This window comes from Nicotiana sylvestris, chromosome 9 (genome assembly GCF_000393655.2).
Source record: "Nicotiana sylvestris chromosome 9, ASM39365v2, whole genome shotgun sequence".
Classification (NCBI taxonomy): Eukaryota; Viridiplantae; Streptophyta; class Magnoliopsida; order Solanales; family Solanaceae; genus Nicotiana; species Nicotiana sylvestris.
The window spans coordinates 186,845,581-186,859,196 of record NC_091065.1 but is presented as its reverse complement, the minus strand read 5'-3'; the positions used below and the strand labels follow the sequence as shown (position 1 = coordinate 186,859,196).

General features: G+C 35.5%; 2 protein-coding genes across 2 annotated transcripts; both read left to right on the top strand.

The window, feature by feature from the left end:
• Positions 1-9,016: 9,016 nt before the first annotated feature.
• LOC138878715 (uncharacterized) lies at positions 9,017-9,628 on the top strand. Its single transcript, XM_070158402.1, has one exon. It carries the CDS (start codon positions 9,017-9,019, stop codon positions 9,626-9,628), a length of 612 nt encoding a protein of 203 aa, XP_070014503.1.
• A 2,046-nt stretch (positions 9,629-11,674) lies between these two features.
• On the top strand, positions 11,675-12,945 carry LOC104222732 (uncharacterized). Its single transcript, XM_070158401.1, has 4 exons — positions 11,675-11,962; positions 12,047-12,074; positions 12,191-12,507; positions 12,553-12,945. Exons 1-4 carry the CDS (start codon positions 11,675-11,677, stop codon positions 12,943-12,945), a joined length of 1,026 nt encoding a protein of 341 aa, XP_070014502.1.
• The last annotated feature ends 671 nt before the right edge of the window (positions 12,946-13,616 follow it).

The window sequence follows — 13,616 nt, the reverse complement described above, 5'->3', positions numbered from 1 at the left end:
ACTTCCTATATTCTGCAGTGTCTCCTGACTTTTTTGTCACTTCTACAACATGGAAAGCTAGTGTAATCTCAAATATCTCTGCATCGATAGCTAGTTGCCCTTTTCTCCCTTCATTGCTTCCTTGCATTTTTACCATGTATGGAAGACATAATCAAGTAAATAAAGCGTGTTTTCTCTAAAAATTTAAACTTTTAAATGAGATGATGATATAATTTCGATATAATTACCTTAAACTCCCCATCGAAGCTACTTCCTCTAGCCTCGAAACAATAGTGGATGCCATCTTTTGTGTCATGAATCTAGCCTCAGATCTATGGCTCTTGTCTTTCTCAAACAAGATTGAGAGATCAAAACCAGGAGAAAAAAAATGATATCAAAGGCATTCAAACAAGTAGGCTTCATTGTTGAGCTCTGCTCGTTTTGCCCTGAAGAACACTCAGCATCAAAATCATCTACTATATCGAAAAAACTACGAGGCGAATTGTCTTGTACTTGATCTAGGATTGGTGTTTCATGTTTAATTTTCTCTTTAATGCAGCTATTTGTGTTGTCTTCTAAGAATTATCAAGTCCTGATCACAAATTTTCTTTAGTGATTTTATCTTGAGTCTATCTAAATTTGATTGTACAGTCAGATCTTTTCATATCAGCATCCCTTGATAACAGTCATGCACTATAAAAGTCAATTTTTTCTCGGAACCGATTTTTAATGTTATGTTATAATATATATCCTTTATATTAGCACTTCTCTATAGTATCCAAAAAATATCGGGACAAATACGACTGTTATAAAGAGGTTTGATTGTACTCATGGCTGCACATCCTAACTGTATATTTTGACACGATCCCTACGCGCAATTCCATAGTTTTTTTTTTAATTTAGTTTAGATATTTCTAATAAGTCAAGTCAAGCTTTATGGCAACAATAGGTTGGAGATGACACATGATAGCAATTCAACTACCAGGAACAATATTTTACGCAAGAAAAGTTATCAGGAACAATCTAATATCTATATTCCTATGGAGTTAGAATTAATAAAATACATTAATAATATTTGTAAGATAATTAAGCAAGAAGATTAAGTATATTTCTATTTTAGTCACGAGTTTATTCCCTAATGCCTACATTATATTTAAGAACTTGCCATATTCAAACCTGTTGCAATAAAATTCTCTGTTTCAACATAAGTTCAGGATTCACACATAGAATTTAATTGGTGATCAAGAGGTGTGACACTAGCTATATATGTTTTGCTCGCTTAGGTTTTTTCCTCCAACACGACTCTCACATCGTTTTCAATTGCATAATTTTGTTTCTAAAGCATCAAATTAAGAGGAAAAGACTTAGATAGTCCCATAAATAAACTTATAGGAGTATTTTTGTCCTTTATCTATCCCACCAAATATAAAATATCACTACTAGAAAATAGGCCTATGGCAACGCTGTCAAAATCGTTGCAGTAGATAGGAAGACCGTTGCAATAGTTCTATCGCAACGGTTTAGATGTCCGTTACAGCAGATTGCGTTGCAATAGATATAACGGTTCTATGTATCGGTTGGGAAACCGTTACAATATCATATCTATTGCAACGATAGGGAAACCGTTGCAATAAAAAGGGCTACTACAACGGTCATTTTACTCTAATGGAACGGGTACAAATCGTTACAACATCTGCTTTGTATCGACATTTGAGGCTATTGCAACGATTGTTCACATCTAATGCAACGGTTTGACAAGGTCTATTGCAATGGTTTATAAAACCTATTTTACTAGTTTGTTTAGACTATTGCAACGTTTACAAATAACTATTTACCTATATCAGTTATATAAATTACGAGAAAACTATTCATAAACAAAATTATAATATGAAATATTCAAGTAGTGATATTCGTAAAGGAAAAATATATAATATTCTTTGAGAATTCAAGAGTTAGCATACATAAGCCTGTAAAATGTTCAAAAATGAAAGATTCCTAGAAAACATACGCGACATGGGGGACAAAGACAAACTCTTCGCATTCATAGAAGGTTTGAAACCTCATGCCCGTATGGAACTACAGCGACAACGGGTAGACACCCTGCCCAAGGCCATTCAAGCTGCAGAATGCCTTGGCGACTATCATTTGGGAACTCAGAACGACAGGCCCCAGCCGTCTGTCCGAGGGGGATTCAACGGGCACCATCCCAGCAATGGTGGCCCAAGCAAAAGTGGGGGAGATCGGAGTGCATCCAAAACTAAGACTCCTCCCTCCAACAGCAACAGTGCTGCATCCATCAACAACAATCAGGGGAGAAAGCCTCCTTCAGAATGCCGTCATTGCGACGGGGCACATTGGAACAATGAATGCCCAAAACAATCAACCAATACTGTAGAAGGTCTTCGCTGGATTCGTCTACCCTTTTATTCATTTGCGCACCTACAAAAGAAAATAAATATATATTCAGAAACATTTCACAAAAGAATTTATTCTCTACATATATATTTCTAATGTGTATTATATCTACATATTACCAGTCAACTTCACAGACACTACAAAAGTATTTAAATTGATCATAACATATGCATTATTAGCTTATTAGAACAAAACAGAATCCAATAACCACAAAGCACTCACTCAGTGTCTTTCACTTCTCTTGAACTGAAAGTGCCTTAAGTTATTAAAGAATTAAATTTTATTAAAAACATCAATTCGATAGACCACTTTAAACATGCAAATTCAAATAATAAAGTATAAAATTAGCTTGAACTGGAATTCAGAATAACCCCAACTAAGGTGGACAAGGAGTTTCAAATCACAATTGAAGGAGAAACTAATGTGCTAGGGATGTTTCCAAATGGGAGCTAAACCTGGTTCTATAGAGCAGACTTTATTATAGCAAAATAAAGATGTGAATGTCTAAATCAGCCACAAAATACATCTAAAGGAGGACCAAGGTTGCAACCAAAGCTCAAAAATGAAGCTACTTAATAACGATTAAACATGGAGCAATACAACAACAACAACAACGACCACCAGTGAGGTCTGGGGAGGGTAATATGTATGCAGACCTTACCCCTACCCCGAAGGTAGAAAGACTGTTTCCAGGAGACCCTCGGCTCATAAAAACAACAGGAGCCGATATATTAGTAAAAATGCAAGCCACATCAAATACATCAGTAAATGCAAGCCAAAAATAACGATAAAAATACAAAGACCTGAAGCAAAATATAGCAGAAATAATACAGCTATTTTGCCACATCAAAATCATCTCTGACATTTATATAAGAATATCACCGTATTTTCAGCTATATAGGTCGCTTCAGTCATGTTAATTGAGATGTTGCAGGACTCATAGAATTAAATTTAGACTTTTTTGTTGAATAGTTGTGCAAATGAATAAAAGCAATTCAAATAAAATTATCTTGAAGCAACTGATGATATCACAGGTTTTTGACCCCATAACTTCTATATTACAAGCAAATCCACACCAAGCATGCTCCAAAAGATTACAAACCACCAAACTAGTCTATGAAAAAATCTTACAAAGTAATTGGGACGTGATCATTTTATAATCCTTTTTAAAGAACGTTAAATTACTAGTGAAATTGATTCTAAGAGGATGGATCATATATAACATTTAAAATGGTATTAACTAACCTGTCAATCAAGTCTTGTGCCTCAAAGGACATCTTTTCAAGGATGGATGACCGAGGGATTTGCATTTTTGATAATATTACCAAAGCTAATCTGTCAAGCAAGAAATAGTAATGCGTTAATGAGATGACGTCCAATACCTACTGCAAAACTATAGAGTCCATCTAGTACCTGTCAATTGAAGTCAATTCTATCCCTCACATAATCACACGTATATACTGCAAAGTGTGAACGATTCAGTTATGAATAGGGACACAATTATGGATATTTATCAACTGTATAGATGAAGTTGGACACTAAATAATCAAATTATCTGTCTCTAACTAAATTGAAAAACAAAAGTTTTGGACAGTCTGGCACATGTACTTTATTCCACTTCGAACACACTCAATCGAAAGACTTATTTGAGGTTCAAAATTCAAAATGAGCAAAGGGATTCCAGAGGTAGAGATCCCTTGCTCCAGAAGGGCTGTCTTTATAACTAACAGTTCTCTAGTACTCTTGATATGCTACTGCTTGGCCTAGCCCCATATTAATTTCCACAAATCAGATATATCATTCCTATGTTAAAGCAAAAGCAAAAAGTAACTTTCAGCTCAAAATTTTTGAAAACAACTGAGAAGCATTTTATGAATTGACATATAATCTTAGAGCAACAAATAAAATATGATAGAGCAAACATATTTCCCTTCATGACCATTTTGTCCATAATAAATCAAAGTTTCACCTACTTCACAGTTCAATACTAGTGCTAGAATTAACAATAGTGGAATATAAGCTTGCAAAAGAGGTGTATTGGTTCCATATTTTTAGTTTACTTTTAGCATCCGATTCTTGTTTTTTCTAAACAAAGAAAATGATTCATGACTTATATAGGAGAAGTTGATATGAATTTAAATAACCGAAAGAAATTGTCTATTTTACCATTAGAAATCTAGAAACCTTGTTATCTTTTTCCAATACAAAATATGCATGACTAACAATTCAATCTTAACTTCTACACAAAGTTAAATAAACGATAAAGTTGCTTGTGCATGTAAACAAATACTTTACGCTTAGAAGTCTCTATCTGTGAGATCTTGAGATATTTAAAGGGTCTTTTGTCTACTTGACTTAAATCAATTCCTATATCATCTCGTATTTTTAGATCCATAAATTACCTGAGGTGCCTCTTCTACTAAAGGGAATCGGAACCAAAAAGAATGAAAAATGAAGATAAAAAGTAAATCTTTAGCAAAAACAAAAAGAAACAGGACATATATTCTGTTAGTTTCTTTTAGAAAAAATAATTTACTGAATTTTATATTTGTTCTTGCTGCTATGCTAGTGAGGTCCTTGCACAATATTATATAATTAGACTCAAAAATATTGTTCAAATGAAATGGTACAAGATATGAAACATAAGTATTCAATTCCGCAATATCTCTGCCCTCCAACCAAAAAGGATAAAACAAACAAATTATAAAGCACTGAATATATATGTAGCATAAATTGAAGATTTCACTTCAAAAAGTTTCCAACAAAGGTTATCAATAATTGAAGAAACCCAAAATACCTTAGAAAAATGAGAAATTTAAACACCAAGCACAAGATACAAAGATCTACAAAGTCAAAAATGACGTAGAGAAAATAACAATGAAGAATAGAGAAAAATACCTTGGCACCCCAAGTCCTAGCGACGAGGGTATTACAGACAATCTAAAAAGCAATTCCTACTGGGTTTTCTCCATTCGTCTAGCTCTAACCAAATCCCATTGCTGTGCGTGAGAAGGAAGATTTAGAGAAATGGCAAGGGTGTTTTCTTGACTCGGCGTCTTCTCTTTTTGCCAGATTCAGTGACTTCGGTTAGGGTTTGTGGCCAACATCAACGATAGGAGGCTTTCGGAAGGCGTGTGCTTTTCCAGAGATGTGGCCTTGCGCCCTTGTCGGAGATATCGCCATCGCTGGAGCTATTGGGACTAGTTTGCCGTAGCTTTTGGACAGTACTTTTAGGAATAGAGAGCTGGGGGTAATTCGATGTCTTTTAGGCAAGAATGACTTTGGAAAATTAGAGGAGGTTTCTTTGTTCTTTATTTTTTTAAAAGTTCGGATGGACCTAGGCTGGGGTTAAGAGAATTATTAGAGGGAAAATAAGGAGGGAAATGAAAAGCATCCCAATATACTATTTTTTTCAGGGAAACCGTCGCTACAAAGAGCTCTATTACAACGCTTACCGCAACCGTTGTAGTAGACACATCTATGGCAACGGTTAATCAACTATCGCGACGGTTCTATTTCAGAAGTGTTTAATAGGGCTTAAAGTCTGTTGTAACGCATATAACCGTTGCAATAGACATGTTGTTGCAACAGTTGTAAAACCGTTGCAAAAAAATCGTTGCCATAGGCTTATTTTCTGGTAGTGTATCCCTTATCTTTATAAAAGTGGACAGGTATGTTCTAACCCTTAAAAGGGTTTATAAAACTAACGGAAAAGGCTTCAAATAGATTTAAAAATAACGCAGTTAAATATTCTATAGTGTTCCTACGCTCATTTTTCTGCTTCATTCCCTCGCCCTCCTACCCATCAACCTTCTTTCTCCTGAATCCATACAATGGAATTCCAACTCTTTCTCCTAAAATACATAGAAATTCAGCTCGACCATCTCTAATTTAGAAACTATGAGCTCTAGAGTTGTAATCAAAGAATCAAAGTTCATGGAATCAAAAGAATCGAAACAATAGTGGATGCCGGCTTTTGTGTTGTGATTCTTGCCTCAGATCTATGGCTCTTGTTTTCTCAAACAAGCTTGAGAGATCAAAACTGGGATAAAGAGAAATGATATCAAAAGCATTCATACAAGTAGGCTTCATTGTTGATCTCTTCTCCTTTTGCCCTGAAGAACACTCAGTGTTTGAATCATCCACAATATCGAAAACACTACGAGGCGAATTGTCCTGTACTTGAACTAAAATTGGAGTTTTATCAATTTGTTTGAATCCTTTCTTAAACCAATGATTGTCCATCAACTTAGCTAATGCAATTCTCGAATACGGATTCCGATCAAGAATTCTTGAAAGACGTTTTTTCACCTCAGGAGGGAAATATTCAGGACATTTGAATTCCCCTTTACTAATTTTCTTATACATTTCCATTAAATTCGATTGATGGAATCATATCTGTGAGAAGGTGGAGAAGTTGTCTTTTTATTTTAGTACGTGGGTTGTACATGATTCTATTTTAGCTTTTGAAATGCTAGTAGCAACAAATATTATTATTTCCTCTCTAAATTAATGTAGCACAATGGCAGATCGTAAAATTAATAAACAAAAATCATTGTTAAAAAAAAACTATCTAAACCAAACAATTGGAAACCAATGAGGTTAATTATATAAATTAAACGGAAGCTTCATTCATATACATGTTTTGTACAATTATTAATGGTTTCTCCCTTTTGCTATAGCTACGAGGTCTTCCTTTGTTTCTTTTTCATGTATAAGCCTATTGTCTTCTAAGAATTATTAAGTCCAGATCTCAAATTTGCTTTAGTGATTTTATCTTGAGTCTATCTAAATTTGATTGTACAGTTACGGGACGTCTCTATAACAACATCCTTATATAACATTCATTCACTATAAAAGTCAAATTTTTATTAGAATGAATTTCTTATGTTATGTTATAAATTATAATATTTGTCCTCTATATTAGTACTTCGCTAAATATCTAAAAAAATATCGGAACAATCGCGATTGTTATAATAAAGTTTGACTGTACTCGTTGTACCACATCCTAACTGTACATTTTGGCACGAACCCTACGCACAAGTCTAGAGTTTTCATTCTTTTATAGTTAAATTTACTCTATATATTTCTGATAAGTCAAGTCAAGCTTTATGGCAACAATATATAGCAGATGACACACGCTTCAGTGCTTGCAATTTAACTACCAGGAACAATCTTTTACGCAAGAAAAGTTACCAGGAACAATCTAATGTCTATATTTTTATGAAGTTAGAAATAATAAAAATACATAAATAATATCTATAAAATAATTAAGCTAGAAGATTAAGTATATTTCTATTTAATCACGAATTTATTCCCTAATGGCTACATTAAAGAACTTGCTCTATTTAAACTTGTTGCAATCAAGAATTCTCTTTTTCAATTTCAATTCAAGATTCACACATAAAATTTAAGTGGTGGTCAAGCAGTGTGACACAAGCTATATATGTTTTGCTCGATCGCAACACGACTCTCACGTTGTTTTCAACTGCATCATTTTGTTCCTAAAGCATCAAATTAACATCCCACTAGCAGAAAACTAACACTTTAGCACAATTGGGCATATTTAGCACATAAATAAACATTAAAACATATGAAAATATATCAAACATCACGTGAATTAAAGAATAATGGGGAACTACATGCCACAAGTGGGCCAAATAAAATCTATGAAGTAGAGTGCATTTTCAGTTCTGATAGCAAGTTTCATGAGCAAATAAAATCTGTAATGGCTATAAAAGTATGTATTAAGAGTAAAATGAAAATTTTAAATTAAAGCATTTTTAAAAATAGAAATAGAGCAATTTTAAAACTTTCTCTCTCTAAACTTTCTCTCTCGGCGCACGATTGCATGCATGCTACCCTGCGCTGATCGGAAATGGGGAGGGGACGACCAAAGAAGATGGTAACAAAAGTTCAACTAGCTGAATTCATAGCATCAGGAAGTAGAAGTGGAAATTTGAGGAGGAATTGTGAAATTGATTCACCAAAACTAGCCGTAAGCTGTGACAAAAGAACACCAGTGAGCTCGACAAATTCGACAGGATCGAACAACATGCAGCTGAAATTGACACAGGATCTGGGACCTTCGAGCCCTAACATGAGGAATTCTACACCTCAACCAGTTGCTGGGAAGACAGGTATGGGTAATTTCGAAGTGAGCACTGTTCCATTGATTACTGTTTCATCAATGGAAGATCCAAGTAGTATAAAAGAGAAGAACACCATAGAGGAAATGAGTAGAACAAAGATCTCGAAGGAACAACAAGTACAAAATCAAAGTTCAACAAAGCCAACAGATCCAGAGGTAGCTAAAGCAGAGATTGGACAAAATGAGAATAAATGGACAAACCTATTCACTGGAAACAGAATGGCTGCAAGAGGAATGGATCTGGTTTTCATACCTCCTACCATTCATGATGGAGTCAAAAAGGTTCAATTGCAACAGGAGGAGATGAAAGTGGAAAATGCGAAATGACAAAAGGCGATAATAGTGTATGTTATTGGAGATTCACCTTCAATAGGATCCATAGAGAGATTCATAGCGAACCAATGAAATTTTGCTGCGAAACCTGCAATTTTCTATCACAATGAGGGTTATTTCGTTATCCTATTCAGCAACATGGATGATAAGAATGCAGTCCTGTATTCAGGACCATATACAATGGGAGCAAAGCCTTTGATCCTAAAGTCATGGTCGGAAGATTTCAATCTGTATAATGAAGTTTTGAAGACTATTTCACTGTGGGTGAGCTTCCCTAACCTTCCTTTGAATTGCTGGGGAAGGATGACTCTAAGTAGAATTGCTAGTGGACTGAGTTCTTCTCTATATGCTGATGAATGTACAAGTAATGCATCTAGAATTTCTTATGCCCGAGTACTTATCGAAATGGACATCAGTAAAGAGTTACCCAAAAGCATCAAAATACAAGATCCTACAGGAAAAGATTTTGAACAACTGGTAGAGTATGATTGGGTGCCAAAGTATTGTAAAAAATGTTTGATGGTGGGACATGACTGCGAGGGAGAACAAAGAAGAGCTGGAACAACCAAAAGCAATATGCAAGGTGAGCAGCAACAACAGAGACTAGTAATGCCTAAGAAACAAGGATGGAATGGTAATGTAAATGGTAATATGCAGCAGCCAAAGAAACCAGTAACTCAATGGGTGGCAGTAGGGCCAACAAAACAAATAGGGAAGGATACATGCAAGCAAATAGATCAAGAGCAATAGAATGATACACATAAGCCTAATACAGATCAACAAGGGTGGACAAAAGCTAAAGGCAGAGGAGGAATAACAAGTCAAATACAGGAAGTACTCACTACTAATAATGGATTCTCTCCACTAAGGGAGGAAACGATGGAAGGCAATACAAGCTGGGCAGATGATGGTAAAGCTGGAAATAGTATGGGAGAAGAAAAGAAAGCACCACCTAATCCAAAAGCTATATGAATATAGTCACTTGGAATGTGAGGGGATTCAATAAGGTACATAAGCATACAGAGATGAAAAATTTCTTGAAAAAACATAAAATTAGTCTTATAGCAATAGTAGAACACATAGTACAAACCAATAAAGAAAAAGAGATCATCAATAAATGTGCACCCGGATGGAGTTGGTGTTCCAATAGTTCAGCTAATGAGAAAGGGAGAATATGGATTCTATGGGATACTAATAGTATTCAGTTCACTCTAATTCAGAAACATGCTCAATACATCCATGGCATAGTTGAAAATAACTGTTCTAGCAAACAAATAGCTTTTACAGCCATTTATAGATTGCATACCATTGCTCATAGATGTGACATGTGGGAAGCATTAAGGAGGATAGATTCTCAGCTGACTAATGGCTAATCATGGGAGATTTTAATGCGATAAGGGATATTGAAGATAGGGTAAATGGCACAGTAGTACAGGAAAATGAGATCAAAGACTTTAGATCTCTATGGAGGACTGCAGATTGAATGAACTTGGTACTGTGGGTAGATCTTATACATGGACAAATATCCATGTTTATAGTAGAATCGACAGAGCCATAGTCAATGCACACTGGATGATAAATATGCCTCCAATGCAAGTACATGTGATGGATCCTCAGTTCTCTGATCACTCTCCATTATGTATAGAGCTGGAGGCAGAACTGGAATATAAAGAGAGACCTTTCAAGTTTTTTAATTGTCTTGCTGAGCATCCAGATTTTGATAGTATAATTAGAGACAGATAGAATAAGGAAAACAGAAATATGAAAGATATCTGGCACAATTTAAAAAGTGTCAAAGTGGCCCTTAAGAGTCTGAACAAAAGGGAATTTACTAGTACAACAAACAAGGTTCAACAATTGAGGGAGGAATTAGCCAACATTTAAGCACAGATGAGAACCACTACAACAACAGCTGACATGTTTGATTCAGAGAGAAATACAAAAAATCAACTGGAGAAATGGAGTACAATAGATGAGAGCATCTATAGACAAAGATCTAGAATCCAATGGCTCCAATTGGGTAATTCCAACACAACCTTTTTCTTTGCAAGAATAAAAGGGAGAGTAGCACAGAATCAGATAAAATTCCTACAGGATGACAAGGGAAGGTTGATCAGCAAACCAGAAGATATTGAACAAGAAATTGTGGGGTTCTACAAAGGTCTGCTATGGAGTTCCACTAATAGCATACCTGCTATTAATCATAGTATAATGGGGAAAGGTCCAGGGCTTACAAGATCTCAGCAGTTACAACTTATAGCTCCTTTCACTAATGAAGATATAATGAAGGCACTGCAGGAGATAGGAGACTTAAAGGCACCAGGTGGGGATGAGTTCAATGCATACTTCTACAATAAGACTTGGAACATAATTGGTAAGGACATTATAAAAGTTGTTTTGGAGTTCTTTAATGAAGGGCTAATGTACAAACCAGTAAATAGCACAACAGTCACTCTGATCCCAAAAGTGAAAACCCCCTCTTCTGTCAAACAGTTCAGACCAATATCTTGTTGTACTATCATATATAAAATCATTTCCAAGATGCTCACAAGCAGATTGCAAACAATAATGGAGTCCCTAGTTGATATGAGTCAAGCAACATTTGTACTAGGCAGGATATTGAGTGATAATATCCTACTGGGACATGAAATTGTTAAAGGCTATGGGAGGAAGGGTGTATCACCAAGGTGTATGGTAAAAATTGATATGCAAAAGGCGTAAGATTCCATAGAATGGAATTTCCTTGTACAAGTGCTCACAGAAATGAATATCCCAGGAAAGTTTCTCTCATAGATCATGACATGTGTTACTACAGTGTCCTATACTATATTTGTAAATGGGAAGCCAACAAGACCATTTGATGCAAGAAGAGGAGTTAGACAAGGAGGCCCATTGTCACCATATCTCTTTGTTCTAGCCATGGAGTATCTCACTAGAATATTAAAGACTTTGAAGGAAAAGCCTGATTTAAACTACCATCCCAGGTGTGAGACGTTGCATATTGTTCAACTCAGCTTTGCAGATGACTTGTTGTTGTTCTGTAGGGGTGATGTGGTATCCATTAACTACTATATGGGTGTTCAGGTCTGATTGCAAATCAGGATAAAAGTTCCATATATTTTAGAGGGGTTACAGAGGATATCCAACAACAAATTATCCAATGCTTAGGTCTTTCCACAGGCTCCCTACCTTTCAGGTATCTAGGAGTCCCACTGAGTACTAAGAGGTTATCCATAACTCAATGTCAACCTCTGCTGGATAAAATGCTAGGCAGAATCAAGCACTGGACAACCAAATTCCTATTATATGCAGGGAGATTGCAATTGATCAAAAGTGTACTGTTTGCTATTCAATCTTTTTGGTCCCAAATCTTTCCTCTGCCTAAGAATATCATTCAAGGAATTGAGATAATTTGCAAAAGATTCTTATGGACAGGAGAAACTGAGAACAGGGCTAAAGCTCTAGTAGCTTGGAAGCAATTGAGTTGGCCAAAATCTGCAGGGGGTTTGAACATAACATATATCTTAATATGGAATAGAGATGCTTTGATCAAACATCTATGGAATATAAACAAGAAGAAGGACTGCTTGTGGATACAATGGATTCACACGTATTATATCAAACAACAGGTAGTATGGAATGTGAAGGTTAAATAAGCTGCTTGGCTCACTCAGAAAATCTTAGGTACTACTAAATACTTGAATGAGGCAAATATAGGAATAGAAGAAGTGATGAACATGCAGGAATACTCCATCAGGTTTGTATATGATAAGCTCAGAGGTGAACTACCTAAAGTGGAATGGAAGAGATTAATTTGTAACAACATTAGCAGCCCAAAATGGATATTCAACTTGTACTTGGCAATTCTTGGAAGACTGTACACGAGAGACAGATTAATGGGCTGGGGTATAGCAATTTGTTCAGATTGCTCACTCTGTGGAAGAGCAACAGAAAGCCATGATCATCTATTCTTCAAGTGCAACTATTCAACAGTAATATGGAGGAAGCTGCTACAATGGCTGGGAATAACAAGAGATGTACAGGGGTGGAATGATAAAATTCAATGAGCTATAAGACATGCAACAGGGAAGAAACAAATATATGTAATCTCTAGAATGCTGCTAGCTTGTGCTATGTATTACATTTGGCAGGAAAGAAATTGGAGAACATTTCGAGGAACACAAAGGAGCTGTGGGGAGTTAATCAGAATGATAGTTCAAGAAGTGCATTGTCGAGGAAATTTGAATTTTAAGGTAGCTAGGAAATTGCAGGAGTTCAATTATTATCCATAGATTGTAGCTAGTTGTCAGGAAGAAATGAGGGCACTAGATTTGGGGCTGCATGTCCATATCTAAGTGAATTTTGTGAGGGTTTTTGTTATGCTTGTAAATATTTCCCTGATAATAATAAAAATTAATTACCAAAAAAATATAGAGCAATTTTTTTGAAACAGACTAAAAATAAAATATGCCACGTAAAATGAGAAAAAACTAATAACGCATAACGAGATTCAATGTTCAAAGGATGCCACCACAACATTTACATGCCCACTTTGTATGCCACAAAATTCCAAGTGATCACATTGTGGAAAAGATTAAAGGAATAATTTTGCCACCACATTTACGGTTGCAAGACTTGGTTGATTTTTGGTCTTCTCTAGACTCCAATTAGTCTAGTCCTCAGGGCCACATAACCTGGAATATTTCCCTAATGAGGAATTAAAGCAAGATGTACTAAT